At 45.5% G+C, this 17,275-nt stretch overlaps 2 protein-coding genes across 5 annotated transcripts in view; both read left to right on the top strand.

Moving 5' to 3' along the window:
• LOC121685926 (transient receptor potential channel pyrexia-like) overlaps window positions 1-7,324 on the top strand; it is a 32,377-nt gene extending 25,053 nt beyond the window's left edge. Inside the window, exons 16-22 of one of the 2 annotated variants that reach the window (XM_042066804.1) lie at window positions 521-639; window positions 3,122-3,326; window positions 5,241-5,448; window positions 5,886-5,980; window positions 6,364-6,524; window positions 6,825-6,903; window positions 7,043-7,324. In XM_042066804.1, the coding sequence (XP_041922738.1) occupies window positions 521-639; window positions 3,122-3,326; window positions 5,241-5,448; window positions 5,886-5,980; window positions 6,364-6,524; window positions 6,825-6,903; window positions 7,043-7,148 (973 nt within the window). In that variant the 3' untranslated portion in view covers window positions 7,149-7,324. Of the gene's footprint in view, window positions 1-520; window positions 640-3,121; window positions 3,327-5,240; window positions 5,449-5,885; window positions 5,981-6,363; window positions 6,525-6,821; window positions 6,904-7,042 lie in introns of both variants that reach the window. The other variant, XM_042066803.1, reaches the window with a different exon arrangement.
• A 143-nt stretch (window positions 7,325-7,467) lies between these two features.
• The window catches only part of ubr2 (ubiquitin protein ligase E3 component n-recognin 2), a 58,157-nt gene continuing 48,349 nt past the window's right edge, over window positions 7,468-17,275 (top strand). For all 3 annotated transcript variants that reach the window (XM_042066796.1, XM_042066797.1, XM_042066798.1), the window contains exons 1-2: window positions 7,468-7,582; window positions 13,013-13,272. In XM_042066796.1, the coding sequence (XP_041922730.1) occupies window positions 7,499-7,582; window positions 13,013-13,272 (344 nt within the window). In that variant the 5' untranslated portion in view covers window positions 7,468-7,498. The remainder of the gene's footprint in view (window positions 7,583-13,012; window positions 13,273-17,275) is intronic.

The following is a 17,275-nucleotide window of genomic DNA, read 5'->3' as shown; positions in this document are numbered from 1 at the left end:
ACACTGGTCTGGTCATTAACACACACACACTGGCCTGGTCATTAACACACACACACTGGCCTGGCCAGGTCAATACTACTGGGCCTACTGGACCTTCTAGCAAGGATTGATTGATTGATTGATTGACTGACTGATACTGTAGTTGGCTTGTCCAGAATAGATTTACAAAGACATAATAGATGGACGTAGATAGGTGGACTAACAACTAACAGAAGCTCAATTGATTGATTGATTAGGTATTTGGCAGGGTAGTTGATTGATTAGGTATTCGGCAAGGTAGTTGATTGATTAGGTATTCGGCAGGGTAGCTGATTGACCATCATGTGTTCACAGGCATGTCCATCTCAGAAGAGGCCCTCTCTGTTTGCTATGTAAAACTCTGTGAAAATGTGTGTGTGTGTATGTGTCAGTAGTGTGTGTGTGTCTGCTTTTAGGGTGATGGGCCCCTTCATCGTGATGCTGGGGAAGATCGTGGGCTGTAAAACTCTGTGCAAATGTGTGTGTGTGTGTGTGCTTTTAGGGTGATGGGCCCCTTCATCGTGATGCTGGGGAAGATCGTGGGCGACGTCCTGAGATTCCTCTTCCTGTACGCAGAGATCTACATCCCCTACGCCTGCGCATTCTGGATCATATTCGGAGGTCTGCAGCCCACGGACAGAGGGCTCTGTGTTAATGTGTGTGTGTGTGTGTGTGTGTGTGTGTGTGTGTGTGGGGTGTTCAGATGGACATGTGCATGTGTGTGAATGTGTGTGTGTGGTGTTCACATGGACATGTGCATGTGTGTTCAGATGTGTGTGCGTCAGGGCCGGCGGAAGGCCCAGGGGCGCCAGAGCGTGTGTGGGAGCAGCAAGTTATTCATTTTCAGTGATATCGGTTACAGTCATGAATGAGACGCTCAAAGCCTAGTGCTGCAGAATATAGAATAGTGCACCAATCCGCTGAATACCCTGTGCAGTTCACTTCACTGTCCACTATGAGTTGATCAGAATGCACGCGTGTTGGTTTTTGTTGGATGGAGTTGTTCAAGTGTAACATATTCTAAAGTCATTCTTTTCTATTTCTGTCTGGGCAGTGTGAGGCTGGAAGTTGATTTTCTGAACCACCGCAACCAACAACTGCCAAATTTAGAATGTTGGGGTTTGTCGTAGTTTGACGAGCCAGACCCACATTAAGATGTTGGAACTGGGAACATACCATTGGCAGGGCTCAATCCGAGGGGCGGGATAAACGGTTGTCTTTCAAATTCCCTCTGCACACAATAGGATAGCGCTACAACCCATGAATCCCATGCGTTTTCCCACCAGCGGAGCTAGTTGGTAGATCAAACTTTTTGTTGTATCCAGTCGGCAATACTCTAAATACATCTTTATTTTTTAGGAAAGAGTCATGGCTAAAGCCGTTCGCCAGCAGTAGCCATCTTCTTTGTTTTCAAGTAGCAGGGAATTCATGTGAAACTGTCGCAACTCTGTCATCATTATGTTAAGCCTGCCCACCGACTCTATACACGGTGTGATTGGCCTGACCCAAGTTTGTTTTTTCCAGCTCGCAAGCCAACGGAGAGTTGCTAGACGACCCTGGCTGCCGTTTAGATTTCTAGACTAGGTTTGTTGAGCATTGTCTGGCCAACTTTAGAACGTTGGGATTTGTTGGGCATTACCTTGGTAACGTTAGAATGTTATTTTTTGGGGGGGGCATTGTCTTGGAAACTTAAGAATGTTGGCGTTTGTTGACCATTGTCTGGACAACTTTAGAATGTAGGGATTTGTTGGGCATTGTCTGGCCAACTTTAGAATGTTCGGGTTTGTTGGCCATTGTCTAGTAAACTTTAGAATGTTGGGGTTTGTTGGGCATTGTCTGGCCAACTTTAGAATGTTGGGATTTGTTGGCCATTGTCTGGCCAACTTTAGAATGTTGTGGTTTGTTGGCCATTGCCTGGGCAACTTTAGAATGTTGGGGTTTGTTGGCCATTGTCTAGTAAACTTTAGAATGTTGGGGTTTGTTGGGCATTATCTGGGCAACTTTAGAATGTTGGGGTTTGTTGGCCATTGTCTGGACAACTTTAGAATGTAGGGATTTGTTGGGCATTGTCTGGCCAACTTTAGAATGTTCGGGTTTGTTGGCCATTGTCTAGTAAACTTTAGAATGTTGGGGTTTGTTGGGCATTGTCTGGCCAACTTTAGAATGTTGGGATTTGTTGGCCATTGTCTGGCCAACTTTAGAATGTTGTGGTTTGTTGGCCATTGCCTGGGCAACTTTAGAATGTTGGGGTTTGTTGGCCATTGTCTAGTAAACTTTAGAATGTTGGGGTTTGTTGGGCATTATCTGGGCAACTTTAGAATGTTGGGGTTTGTTGGCCATTATCTGGGCAGTGTGCAAGCACCTTAGCCACATTAGTGCCGGCAGCTACAGCAGTAATCATGCCTCGGAACATAATACATAAGTTATCATGCCTCGGAACATCATCCTTGACATTCCTGTTATAAACACCTTACGTAATCAGCAAACTGTAGTAAAACGGTCGTTACCTTTATTTATTTATGGCACAGCAAGTGCACAGAGCATTACTAAGCTCATTGGTTCAATACTTCGGAAGCACAAATACTGATTGTCATGCATATTTTGCATAAAGCCACCTTCTGAATGTGTAAATGCAGATGTAAATTAGCCTTAAGCTAAGTTAAAATATTGAATATTAAAATTGAAATAATAGACAGAAATACAGTGCAGACAGTGAATCTCTGTAAACAGTAAGGGGTGATTCTACCATGCTGTGATGCTGTCAGTATGCTCAGTGGTACAGTGGTAGAAGTTGGTCAGAACTATAGTTGATGAATAACGTCCATCGACGTGGGTGTTTTCCTGATCCAGGTAAGAGAGAACAGTGTTCAGGGTGAATGCTCCTACATCATCTGTGAACTTGTTTGGCCTGTAGGCAAACTGCATTGGGTCTAATGTGCATGCATGGTGGTCTTCTTGAAACATGTGTACAATTGTACATGGGTGTGTTGTCCGCAGGCACGGACGCAGTACCCAGCATGTGTGTGTGTGTGTGTCGCCTGCAGGCACGGACGCAGTACCCAGCGTGTGTGTGTGTGTGTGTGTGTGTGTGTGTCGCCTGCAGGCACGGACGCAGTACCCAGCATGAAGACGGTTCCTAAGCTGCTGTACAGCCTGTACCGCATCACGCTGGTGGACGAGTACGAGTTCGACGCCATGGTGGCCGTGGACTCCATCATGGCCCACCTGCTGTGTGGCACGTTCCTGGCGCTCTCTGCTGTCTTATGCGTCAACCTGATGATTGCCCTCCTCTCCGACACGTTCCAAAGGTACCGGCCGACAGGGGGCACCCGATGGGTCAAAACACACTGCACAGGGGGGCACCCGATGGGTCTAAACACACTGCACAGGGGGGCATCCGATGGGTCAAAACAAACTGCACTTTGTAAAGGAGCTGTATGTAGAGTTCCAGTTGTCTTGAATGTCTTGAATCTGTAATGACACTTTTCCATGGACTTGCATCATGTATTCAATACAGTGCCTCTTGAGGTCAAAAGTGATATTGCAAGCAAGTTCGATCCAAAGATAACTTTAAACTTTTGTGGATTTCTGGGCAACACAGAGCATAAGTGTTGTGCTGGCAAAATTTGAGCAGTTCTATTGAAAGAAACGTATTTGAAAAGTATATTTGGAAATTGAATTCATAAGTTTGTAACTGAATCCCATAAACTTGAAACTGAATGGAATGTTTTGAAATGTCCTCTGATACATAACTGATCCTCACTGAAAACCCCACTCTCTGCTCTCTCCCACACTCTAGTGAGACGCAACACACACACACACACACACACACACTCTCTGCTCTCTCCCACACTCTAGTGAGACGCAACACACACACACACACACACACACGCACTCTCTGCTCTCTCCCACACTCTAGTGAGACGCAACACACACACACACACACACACATACACACACACTCTCTGTTCTCTCCCACACTCAGCTCTTGCAATTCAGTTTCAGATTGTGAACTTCAGTTTCAATCTAGTGAGACGCAACACACACACACACACACACACACACACACACACACACACACACACGCTCAATTCAGTTTCAGATTGTGAAATTCTGTGTTTGCGTATCTGTGCTTGAGTACTAAGCTAAAATATACATTTAAATCATAGATTTACATTATTATTATGTAGAACCATAGCACACCATATAGTCTATGGGTCCCAATACTTATAATTGATTCCTGTCCTGACTATATGTATGTATTTGGGCTTTATATAGCTATTGATATTGTAATTACTATTATGCTGAAATTATTTCAACCATAACCATAGCCATATTCCAAATGCCATAACCATAAGCATAGCCATATTCCAAATGCCATAACCATAGCCATATTCCTTGTGTGCATGACGTGTGTGTGTGTGTGTGTGTGTGTGTGTGTGTGTGTGTGTGTGTGCGTGCGCACTGTTTGTCAGATAAGCCTCTAAGAACATGGAAGCCTACTGAGATAAGCTTTGTAGAACAGTACACGCCATGTACAGATGTCTACACTCACACCATGACTGCAGGAATCACTGAAATTGTCCTCTGCTGGGAATGAATGAATGTGCTTCAACTCCCCGTTGAGTCTAGTCAGTTCAGGAGTTGAGTCTAGTCAGTTCAGGAGTTCAGTCTAGTCAATTCAGGTGTTCAGTTCTTTCAATTTGTGTGAACATTTGAATAAAGCTATCCTCTCTGTAAATGCTGTACATTCAAATGCTGTGTGTATGCAAGTTCAGACATGCGTGTGTATTAATGTGTGTGTGTGTGTGTGTTGTTACATGGTGTATGATAATGTGTTAGCCATGCGTGTGTATTAATGTGTGTGTGTGTTGTTACAGGGTGTATGATAATGTGTTAGCCATGCGTGTGTATTAATGTGTGTGTGTGTGTGTTGTTACAGGGTGTATGATAATGTGTTAGCCATGCGTGTGTATTAATGTGTGTGTGTGTTGTTACAGGGTGTATGATAATGCGTTAGCCATGCGTGTGTATTAATGTGTGTGTGTGTGTGTGTGTGTGTTGTTACAGGGTGTATGATAATGCGTTAGCCATGTGTGTGTATTAATGTGTGTGTGTGTGTGTGTGTGTGTGTGTGTGTGTGTGTGTGTTGTTACAGGGTGTATGATAATGCGTTAGCCATGCGTGTGTATTAATGTGTGTGTGTGTGTGTGTTGCTACAGGGTGTATGATAATGCGTTAGCCAACGCCGTAATGCAACAAGCAGCCATAATTCTGCAGGTGGAGGAGTCCATGCCACGGCTTCGCCGTTTCTATGACAACCACTACATCCACGAACACTGCGCACCTTTAGGGGAGTACTACGATGATGATGTCACCACCGACCGCTACCAGTACGCCGAGATGAAAAAGATTACCTCACAAATAAAAGTGAGCAACGGTCTCTTTTGGATTTAAGCGCCTCATAATATGAACGCCCACAAAGGATACAAAACATGTTTTTTTTTTTCTTCTTTTTATTAAAGAATGTCTTCAGGATATATTTACTGTGAATAGCACTACATAAATAAACTAGATGGGTATTCCGAGATCACCAACTTCTGCTAAGGTCAAATGTCATATCTCACAACATTAATGAAAGAGCTGTAAGTGTTTTCTAACAGACACAGACAGGGAAATTCTGATTTCCAAACTGTCAGGTGTTTTTACATATGACAGGATACTCTAGATGAATTTCTGGAGATCCAGAAAGATACGAATCCCTGTCATTTAACTTATGTTTCATATAACAGGATACTCAAGATGAGTTTCTAGAGATCCAGAAAGATTCGGATCCCTGTGATATAACTTGTGTTTCGTTATGACAGGATACTCTAGATGAGTTTCTGGAGATCCAGAAAGATGCGGATTCCTGCGGACCTGAGCGACCTGATGAGGATGATGATGATGACATGGGCTCAGGGTGGGTGCTCATTTGATCTTTACTTAATCGTGTGTTGTGTTGCACGACGCGTAAACCTGTATCCTTCCACCGAGAGTGATGTGATGTGTGTTGTGTTGCACGACGCGTAAACCTGTATCCTTCCACGGAGAGTGATGTGATGTGTGTTGTGTTGCACGACGAGTAAACCTGTATCCTTCCACGGAGAGTGATGTGATGTGTGTTGTGTTGCACGACGAGTAAACCTGTATCCTTCCACCCAGAGTGATGTGATGTGTGTTGTGTTGCACGACGCATAAACCTGTATCCTTCCACCCAGAGTGATGTGATGTGTGTTGTGTTGCACGACGCATAAACCTGTATCCTTCCACGGAGAGTGATGTGATGTGTGTTGTGCTTCTCAGGTTGAGGCGGCCATCGTGGGCAGCCAGGGAGGGCAGCCTACGCAACCTGCGTCTGACCCAGCGACAGCAGAGCATCGAGATGAGCGCACTCCGAGCAGACGTCAAGGAGATGCAGTCCCTCCTCCTCCAGCTAGTCCAGTCTCATACTGCCCCTAAACCCTGTAGGTTAACCACCACACACACACACACACACACACACACACACACACACAGACACCAGCCCCTAAACCCTGTGGGTCACACACACACACACACACGCACATGAACCTTGTATGACAATAACCACACATAAACACACACACACACACACATACATACACACACCAGTCCCTAAACCATGTCAATCACCACACACACACACACACACACACACACACACACACACACACACACATACATTTGTGTCCTTTTTCTTTGGGAAAACACGGTTTAGTCTGTGAATCTCCTGTGTATTTTAGCAGGTGGGGACATTGGAATAAAGCCGCTGTTTGGTCACAGCGAGGACACAGAGGTGGAAGCGCCGGTACTGCCAGAGTGCAGGTAGGCTACAGTTCTCTATCCCCTTTTATTCATGTGACACCCACCACATAAGGGTTTTTAATGGTCTGAGCCCATGTGAGTTGTGTGAGTGGTGTAGGCCTGCTGACTAAGATGTGCTTCATCTTTTGACTGATCGCAGATTACCAGAACATCAGACAGAAGGGCAACAGGAAGTGACGCCAGAGAGCTCGCGGAGAGAAGCCAAGAGTAGTCCTCGAGCCGTGTACAAGGAGCAGGCCTTCTAAAAACCTTATACACACGTACACGCACACACACACACACACTGGAGCTCAAATACACAAAACAATGACTGCACGCAAAAAGCTGTGTAAATTATGCTGTGTTTTGTTATATGCAATGTTTTATCAGTGTTACACTGTGAGAAAGGCTACACTGTTTACTTAATAAAAGATGAAGAGTATGCACTTGTTTTATTTATTTGTATCCGTAAACTTTTGATTAAGTCTGAGCCACGAAAAGCCTGTTCCGTCACTCCATCTAGAGATCACGTTTTTCATTAGTCAGCGAAAAAAAGTTTGGGCAAGCAACCGGCTGATTTCCGTTTCCTTCGCTTACGCTGACCAGTGAAGTGAAGATGGCGGCGGCCGAATCGGATCGCGAAGTACCGTCCGCTCTCTGTAGCGAATTTCTGAATTTTTCTGCCAAGGACACAGCATCGGTAAGCGACAGTTTTGACAAACAAGACAATATGTTTTGATCCATACTATCTCGAAAACAATTTAGTTCGGTCCCCACCCAACACTGTGAAATTCATTTTCCCTTTCTCACGGCTTGTTTTTCTCAACTGCCCTGAGCTGTCGCTGCGACCTAAGTTAGCCAGTTAGCTTAGCCAGCTGTCTGTCTTTGGTATTTGGTAATAGTTCCCTGCTGTTTGCATAGGTTTATTCTAATTGTAAAATTATTTAGAGAGTAAGGCAATGAATTCTCTGACTGAAGAAGACAGCCTGTCCTTCAGTTGTATGAACTAAATCGACAAAGGGGATGTTGGTAGAGCTCGCTATCAAGCTAACATTAGCTAAACAACAACGCTCACCGTTGTAGCAGCTAACGTTAACGTTCCTAGCTGTCTTTCCTGAAAATGCCAACGCCTGCTTAAACCAGTTTGCAATTGAGTACTTTAGATGGATTTTGCCAAGAAAATAAACTAACTGCAAACCAATGACAATGGTTGACAAGTATGACAAGTCTGCTATAATGCAATGTTAACGTTATTGGGTCTTGTCTTCCGGGTATAGTTCTATTTTTGTTAGCCACCTTTCGAAGGATTGTTGACGCTTATTTTGTTTAGTTTAAAGTCTAGCGTTGTATCGATATTTGTTAGGTGTGTTTTACGTTATAATTCAATGTTCGTGTTTAAAATAAGCAGATCACCCGTTTGGTTGTGTGCCTAGCTAGTTCGTTAACGTTAGATAACTATGAAGATAACGTTATTGCTACAGTCAACGTTAATGTCAAATGTGTCCGCAAGCCAATAGCTTCTAGCTGGTTAGCATTATATACTGTTTCCAGTTTCTTTTAGTATTGTAATAACTGTAATTTATTGTCGGCAACTTGGTGCATATTTTACCTCAGGTATGTTTGGGCAGCTAGCCATTTAACCGCTCCTTTTCCTGAAGTGATATGTCGTCTGCGTACACGGAAAGTTAATTTTAATGTCACTGGCTTGTCCGAGCTGGATTGTCATGCTTGTCAACAGAAATTAACAATGTAATGGTAGCTATAGCATGTAGGGCTACGTTGAGCGGTAACGGCATTGTGCGGTAAAGTATGTCGACAGCAGTGCTCAGGAACTGAGTTATCGTTCAGCTGCTTGTCCAGGGGAAAAAATCGCCAGGGGTACAGCAGACAGGTCCATCTGTTGGTCACGAACATAATCATGCCGTTTCACATGTGTTTAACGTTAACGTACATCGTAGCACATCTTCAGAAACCTGTCATTGTTGAACCTGTCTGGGACGCGATTAAAAGATATGCGTGCACCAGGCTGCGTCGCTGACATATAACGTTACCCAATAGCCTAATGTAACAGTTGGTCGCACTTGATGTGCTTGGCCCCGGCTTGAAAATCCAGGTCAGTGGGTCGGCGAGTCGGAAGAGGAGCCGGCTAGCTTCTGTTTGCAGTTCTCATGTAAGTGTGTTAGTATGGGATTCACGCAAGCCCCTTATGCAACATATGGATTGTGACACAGCAGCATTTATTTACTCATTTCGGTTTTAATAGAATGGAAGAGATTTAGAAAAGTGTCTGTGGAAATACATAATGGTTGTTTTCCTAATGTTGCTTTTGGCTTCATGTTGAATGTAAGCATTTGCATGGGTTATTTGTGGTTGCTAGGCTTTATGTTATATGTAAGTACTCATTTAGGTTATTTATGGTTATGATGAGACATGGTGGGAGGGAGGGGAGGGCTGTGCCCACTGGCAGAGAATGGGGGCTGCCTGGCCCAGCCAGGACCTGCCACAGTGCTGCTGTTGGGCTATGAGGGCTATGATGTGTCCTGTTGGGCTATGATGTGTCCTGTAGGGCTATAATGTGTCCACTGTAGGGCTATGATGTGTCCACTGTGCTGCTGTAGGGCTATGATGTGTCCACTGTGCTGCTGCAGGGCTATGATGTGTCCACTGTAGGGCTATGATGTGTCCACTGTGCTGCTGTAGGGCTATGATGTGTCCTGCAGGGCTATGAGGGCTATGATGTGTCCTGTTGGGCTATGATGTGTCCTGTAGGGCTATGATGTGTCCACTGTGCTGCTGTAGGGCTATGATGTGTCCACTGTGCTGCTGTAGGGCTATGAGGGCTATGATGTAGGTAGATAGATAGATAGATAGATACTTTATTGATCCCCAGGGGAAATTCAAGATGTGTCCACTGTGCTGCTGTAGGGCTATGATGTGTCCTGTAGGGCTATGAGGGCTATGATGTGTCCACTGTGCTGCTGTAGGGCTATGATGTTTCCACTGGCGGAGAAGAGAAATGGGGGCTATCTGGCACAGCCAGGACCACAGCAGCACTGTGGGCTATGATCATGTTCAGTCACCTGAGCCCCGACTGGTATGCTGCCAGGAATGTGAAGAATAGGTGACATCCTGCCGTGTTATCTTTCGCGAGGATCTGGAGCCACGCTTCCCTTACGTGGGCCTGTCGCCGTAGAGGCTTTAGCCGTTTGGTGAAGTTAAAATAGAAATAAACGTGTTTATTGTTTAATTTAAAAAAATACATTTATTATTTTGTGTGTGTGTGTAAGACAGACAGAAGGAAAAGACTGCATGCTACCTAGAGGACTATTCTAACTTCACCTGTACGGACTGAACTAACAGACACAGACCCTAAGACCAATCCATTCAATTTTAGACAGGGTGTGTGCTGTGCAGCATACTGTAGGTTTTGCAGTGGCATGCAGGGTGTGCGCTGTGCAGCATAGGTTTTGCAGTGGCATGCATGCATCCAGGGTAGTGTTGCACAGGTGATGTTGTTTGGAGGTGTAAATAGGAAGTGCATGTGTTGCACAGGTGATGTTTGGAGGTGTAAATAGTGCATGTGTTGCACAGGTGATGTTTGGAGGTGTAAATAGTGCATGTGTTGCACAGGTGATGTTTGGAGGTGTAAATAGTGCATGTGTTGCACAGGTGATGTTGTTTGGAGGTGTAAATAGGAAGTGAATTGTTGGGCTAATCGGTTCTGACCTGGCGGTGGCACACTTTCTGAACACAAAGAAGGTGGGCACGCGGGCAGGCAGGCACAGGGCAGGCAGGCACAGGGCAGGCAGGCACAGGGCACGCGGGCAGGCACAGGGCACGCGGGCAGGCACAGGGCACGCGGGCAGGCAGGCGCAGGCACAGGGCAGGCAGGCACAGGGCAGGCAGGCACAGGGCAGGCAGGCACAGGGCACGCGGGCAGGCACAGGGCACGCAGGCAGGCAGGCGGGTCACCCTTCCCTCCCTAATCCTCTTTGGCAGGATCCCAGCAGCACCCAGTCATCCCCGGCCCAGCCCGGCGGGGGAGAATTGAGGACACGCAGGCCAAGCCTAGCGTGGTATAACAACACAGGCCAAGCCTAGCGTGGTATAACAACACAGGCCAAGCCTAGCGTGGTATAACAACACAGGCCAAGCCTAGCGTGGTATAACAACACAGCTCAGCTCAGCCTAGCGTGGTATAACAACACAGGCCAAGCCTAGCGTGGTATAACAACACAGGCCAAGCCTAGCGTGGTATAACAACACAGCTCAGCTCAGCCTAGCGTGGTATAACAACACAGCTCAGCACAGCACAGCTCAGCATTGCTCTCTATTCATAGGAGCAGTTTTGGATTCAGTGGGAAAACTCATTTGTGTCCGCGTCTTGTGCTTTGGACATTTTGTGCTTTCATGCACTGATAACGGCGACAGTGTAATCGTGACGCAGTTCTGTGGTCAGGAGAAAGAGATGCCTGTCTCGGTCTTTGTAAAGACAAGGAGTGTGGGGAAAGGCCCTTTGCTAGTCATCAGCTAAATCTAAAGATCGGCCTGTGCGTGCGTGCGTGTATGTATGTGTGTGCATGTTACAGATGAAACGTTGCTTTTCTTTTCATGTGATCTGATCTTAACTCGATTTGAGGTAATTAGCGCTCCTGTTTTACACAGTCCATTCATTGGCCTTCTCACATACAGCAGATACGAGTAAAAGAAATGGCATTAGCCCATATACGCTTCACAGTGCATGAGGTCCTAATATGGCCTATATGGCATTAGCCCATATACACTTCACAAGCATATACGCTGAATACGGTGTAGAAGAAGCCTATAGCTTAGGGGCAGATCATCATAGCCCTCTATACGTTGAGCTTTAATTCCTCATACTCGCTCATTGTCCATCAGAGCATACTTGGGGGGGGGGGGGGCAGTATCAAGTGAGCTTCTGGTGTTTGTTGTGCTGGAGGATCAGCTGATTGAGGAGGAGGTGTGGCTAGGTCCTAACACGTGAGCTGGTGGTGTTTGTTGTGGGGGTGTTGGCTAGGTCCTAATACGTGAGCTGGTGGTGTTTGTTGTGGGGCTGTTGGCTAGGTCCTAATACGTGAGCTGGTGGTGTTTGTTGTGGGGGTGGGGGTGTTGGCTAGGTCCTAATACGTGAGCTGGTGGTGTTTGTTGTGGAGGTGGGGGTGTTGGCTAGGTCCTAATATGTGAGCTGTTGGTGTTTGTTGTGGGGGTGTTTGTTGTGGGTGTGTTGGCTAGGTCCTAATACGTGAACTGGTGGTGTTTGTTGTGGAGGTGGGGGTGTTGGCTAGGTCCTAATATGTGAGCTGTTGGTGTTTGTTGTGGGGGTGTTTGTTGTGGGTGTGTTGGCTAGGTCCTAATACGTGAGCTGCTGGTGTTTGTTGTGGGGTGTTGGCTAGGTCCTAATACGTGAACTGGTGGTGTTTGTTGTGGAGGTGGGGGTGTTTGTTGTGGGGGTGTGGGTGTTGACTAGGTCCTAATTCGTGAACTGGTGGTGTTTGTTGTGGAGGTGGGGGTGTTTGTTGTGGGGGTGGGGGTGTTGGCTAGGTCCTAATACGTGAGCTGTTGGTGTTTGTTGTGGGGGTGGGGGTGTTTGTTGTGGGGGTCGGGGTGTTGGCTAGGTCCTAATACACCTTACCTCCTTCCTCTCCAGCCACCGTAAATACAGTAAACAACTGAGTAAACACCTGTGTACACCTGTAAACACCGGTCCAATCCTTCCCCTTCCCCTAAAACCACGGCCTAAAACACGCTTGTTTTTCCCTTCTAGGCGACTAGATGGATGTTGTATATCTGTGTTATTGGTGTGTGTTATTTTTCTAAATGTGTGTGTTCTAGGGATGCACGATATATCGGCGGCCGATATATTATTAGCCGATAAGTGAAAAAATTTAAATATTATTATCGGTCCGATAACAGAATTCTGGCCGATAATTTGCACTCTTATCTCTCTCTCTCTCCTCAACTCTTATCTCTCTCTCTCTCCTCCACTCTTATCTCTCTCTCTCTCCTCAACTCTTATCTCTCTCTCTCCTCCTCTCTCCTCTTCTCCCTCTCTCTCCTCTCCTCCCTCCCTCTCCTCTCCTCCCTCCCTCTCCTCTTCTCCCCCCCCCAGAGATGGCTGCAGGTGAGCGACCTGCCCAGAGAGGTGTACCAGCACCTGGCGTGCTACGTTCCTCAGATCTACTGCCAGGGCCCCAACCTGAACCCCCAGAGTGAGGAGCTGCTGACGCAGCTGCTGTTGCAGTCCCCGCTGGAGTGGTACCTGTGTGGGGAGGAGCCCTCCACCGGCCTGGCCAAGCTGGAGCAGATCAACCAGCCCTCCCAGCTCTGCGGACACGTCTTTAAAGTGGGAGAGCCCACTTACTCCTGCAGGTACACACACACACACACACCTGCGATCACGTCTTTAAAGTGGGAGAGCCCACCTACTTCTGCAGGTACACACACACACTCATACACACACACACACACACACACGCTCATACACACACACATAAAGAAAAAGCCCAAATCATTCCACCTGATCTTTAGCCTGGCAATACCCATACGAACCTTTGGCAAATTCGGATTTGCTCTGCAGGTCCGTCTGGCCAAGAGGTCATTAAAGCCCATTTCCAATGTCCCTAAAACCCGGGCACCCAATCACAATTGCTAATCTGGCATGAGGCGGGCTTTATGTGATGACAGATGGAGCAGTGCATTCAAAACAATGGCTGCGCAGATTCTGCACTCAATCTCAACTGAGGTGCGGTCTAGGTCATGAGGCTACCTGACCTCTTCTGACCTCTGAGGCTACCTGACCTCTGACCTCTGAGGCAGTGTTGTGCGTGAACGAGTTCAAAAGAACGCGTTCATTGAACACGCTCATTTTTTCGTGAACGTTGAACTGAACGCAACACATTTTTTAATAAAGAACTTGAACGTGAATTAGTTCACATTATGTGTCATGAACGGCAGACATCACTGTAAATGAACGTTGGAATTTGTTTTCCATTGAAAACTGAGTGACATCTGTTTTCTCTTTTGAAACGCAACGAGAGAAAGTTCCTCCCTCCTGTATTCTCGCTGGTGCCGCTTAAATCATGTATCACCAGACAGAAATGGTTTTGACATTGTGTGCGCAATGCATTGCGGGCAACGTAGTGTCTGGCTGAGAATAGTTGAATAGCATACTGGCTTCCGCACAACGTTACCCGTGATGAATTGCAGCAGAGCGGGGTAGGCATAGCAACGCCGCGTAGCAGGCAACGACGAGAGCGCCGAGGGCTGGATTTCATTGCACTAAGTATAGAACTGGTCTACCTTGTCTGTACTGCTGCAAGTTTCATCACCTGGTAAGAAACCCACAATTGCAGTGTCATGAGCAAATTTCTAATGAGCAGCTTCAAAGAACGTATAGTGATTTGCTCGTAGTGTGAAAAAAAGTATTTATTTAAATATCTCACGAAAAAAGTAAAATGAACTGAACTTTGAACTAGTTCAGAATTAAAATTGTGAACTTTGAACGTGAACTGTTCACTTTGAGCATGTATGAACTGAACTTGAACTAGTTCAGAAAAGCTGTGAACTGGCACAACACTGCTCTGAGGCTACCTGACCTCTGACCTCTGAGGCTACCTGACCTGTTCTGTCACCACAGCCCATGTTTCCTGAATCCTCCTCTGCACTTACAGCTGTCCTGGCTTAGTACATTATGTCATAGCAAGATTACATATCCCAGTTATCTATGTGACTAGTGACATGTGTATATACACACACACACACACTAGTGTTGCACGGTGTATCGATACTAAAAAGGTATCACGATGCCTTCACGCAAAAAACGATACGATTTCAAACGTTTTTAGAATCGAAACTTTATTAAAATAATCAGGTTCTGTGTCTGTGTGAACTGCTGCTCTCACTGCTCCTTGCACGCATCTAGGCAAGTGGGCGTGTCAAGCAGGCAGCTCTGAGTGAGTGAGGGCGCAGCCAACGTCAACATAGTTCTTTGCCGACAGTTCTAGGCCTTGTGGATAAAACAAAAGGTGCAGTGAAATTTGCAACTATTTCGTATACATCGCGAATAGTGAAGGCAAGCCATCAGGTACACAGAGGACCGTTTGTGAAATATGTTTCAAAGTCATTTAAAAGCAGTAGGCTACGCATGGAACTTGGCTAAACACCTTGCAGACATATCCCAACATTTTTAAAGAGTTTTAAACGACAGGTTAACGAATATGCTATAGAAAACACGACTACATGGTTAGTGCCAAGTTCTTCTCTTATGTTTTAGTCTAGCCTAAGTAAAATGACTATGGTTCTCTGTGATGAAGCAAACCTTCCTTCATCAATGAATTTTGAGACATAACGAGCTGTAATCATTTTGACGAGACATAATGAGCTGTAATCATAGGGTGCTAACGTGATGAAAGCGCAATGTTCACGCCAGAATAACATTACCATAACTTGTAAACGATCTATTTCATGTTCGGTCAGTACTACTAGTAATATTTGTCATAGCATGTAGACCGCTAATTAAAGCCCACAGCATACCACCAAAGTGTGTTGAGTCCTAATAATAATAGCGGCTTATTGTTAACAGTACGTGGTAGCAAATCATGTTATCAAAGAAATAGACGTAATGTAGGAATGCACACAGACATATTGCAACAGGTAATGGTGTAGGCCTATCTGACGAAGACCTGGTTGGAACGTCGTACTTGTACACTGGGCGCAAAGAAGACTATCCTCACATTTTCCCCTTTGCAACTTTGCATAGCATTCAGTGATTTGCAGTTGACGTATTGGCTGCAATATGCAAAATATAGCTGTAGCGAACCGGCACAAAAGTAGCCTCCCGTAATATTATATCCCATTTTATTCAAAGGTAGAATGCCACTGACAACTCCAGGCTTCCACGCATGCTTGTTTGTTTACACCGAATACAAGCTGAAGTGCAAAGCGAAAGTAGGCCTAACGTTTGCCTACTGCCCCCATCAATGCAGATATTTCAAATAAAAACTAAAAGTATAAAACGTATATCCTTGATTAGCCTACGTTGGGTTTTGTGGAAGATAAAATTATTGACTGTTTTAGTAGTAGTATTAGACAGTCAGATAGGTCACCATGGGCATATTTGGATTAGCTATAGATGGATTCACAAATAAATAAATTAGCCTACATTTGGCAGGATACTTGATATACAGGCTAAATGCAAATATGGCAATGTATTATATTATTTTACATTAACAAAATGTAGGAAAATAGAACAGACTGAAAATAAAGTAGGCACTGATCTTTAAAATCCTGTTTCCTGTAGCCTAAATGGTCAGTCATTTTTAATATTCGCAACTGGTGCACTGGCATGTTTAACTGTTAGCTGCAGTGTAATGTTAGATTATGTGTAAGATAAGTACAGAACTGACTGTACGCCCACATTTTTGTCTGTGCTCCTAATTTTTTTTACTTGGGTGCACAAGTGCTCCTGAAAAAAAATGTTAGTGTAGAGCCCTGCAGGCAACAGGCACAGACATATCCACACTCTTACACACACTGAGGGTTGAATTAGGTCATGTTTGTGGTTGTGTTAATTCTCAGTAATCTCTTAAGGAAGTGTGTGAGCAGCCTCTGAGACCTGTTCTGTTCTCTCCTCTCCTCCCTTCTCATTTTCTCTGAGACCTGTTCTCTCCTCTCCTCTCCTCTTTTCTCTGAGACCTGTTCTCTCCTCTCCTCTCCTCTTTTCTCTGAGACCTGTTCTCTCCTCTCCTCTCCTCTTTTCTCTGAGACCTGTTCTCTCCTCTCCTCTCCTCTCTCCTCATTTCCCATTTCCCTGTTCTTCTCTGTTCTGTCGTTTCTCTCTTTTCTGCCCTCCCTTCTCTTTCTTTCTCCTCCAATTTCGTTCTCTTTTCTCTTTCTCTTGTTTCTCTCGCCATCCCTCCTTTCTCTCTACTCTTTCCTCTCCTGTTGCTCCTTCTCTTTCTGTTCCCCTTCTCTGATCCTTTCTTCTTTCCTCTCCTGTTGCTCCTTCTCTTTCTGTTCCCCTTCTCTGATCCTTTCTTCTTTCCTCTCCTGTTGCTCCTTCTTTCTGTTCCCCTTCTCTGATCCTTTCTTCTTTCCTCTCCTGTTGCTCCTTCTCTTTCTGTTCCCCTTCTCTGATCCTTTCTTCTTTCCTCTCCTGTTGCTCCTTCTCTTTCTGTTCCCCTTCTCTGATCCTTTCTTCTTTCCTCTCCTGTTGCTCCTTCTCTTTCTGTTCCCCTTCTCTGATCCTTTCTTCTTTCCTCTACAGTTTTTTTTCCACTGTGTGCTCTTTGCTCTCCTGCAGAAAGATCTCAGCTCAGTCACTCTACACACACACACACACACACACACACACACACACACACACACACACCTA

Source organism: Alosa sapidissima, chromosome 16 (genome assembly GCF_018492685.1).
Source record: "Alosa sapidissima isolate fAloSap1 chromosome 16, fAloSap1.pri, whole genome shotgun sequence".
Lineage (NCBI taxonomy): Eukaryota > Metazoa > Chordata > Actinopteri > Clupeiformes > Clupeidae > Alosa > Alosa sapidissima.
The sequence above is the reverse complement of the archived record's forward strand: the minus strand, read 5'-3'. Positions and strand labels throughout refer to the sequence as shown.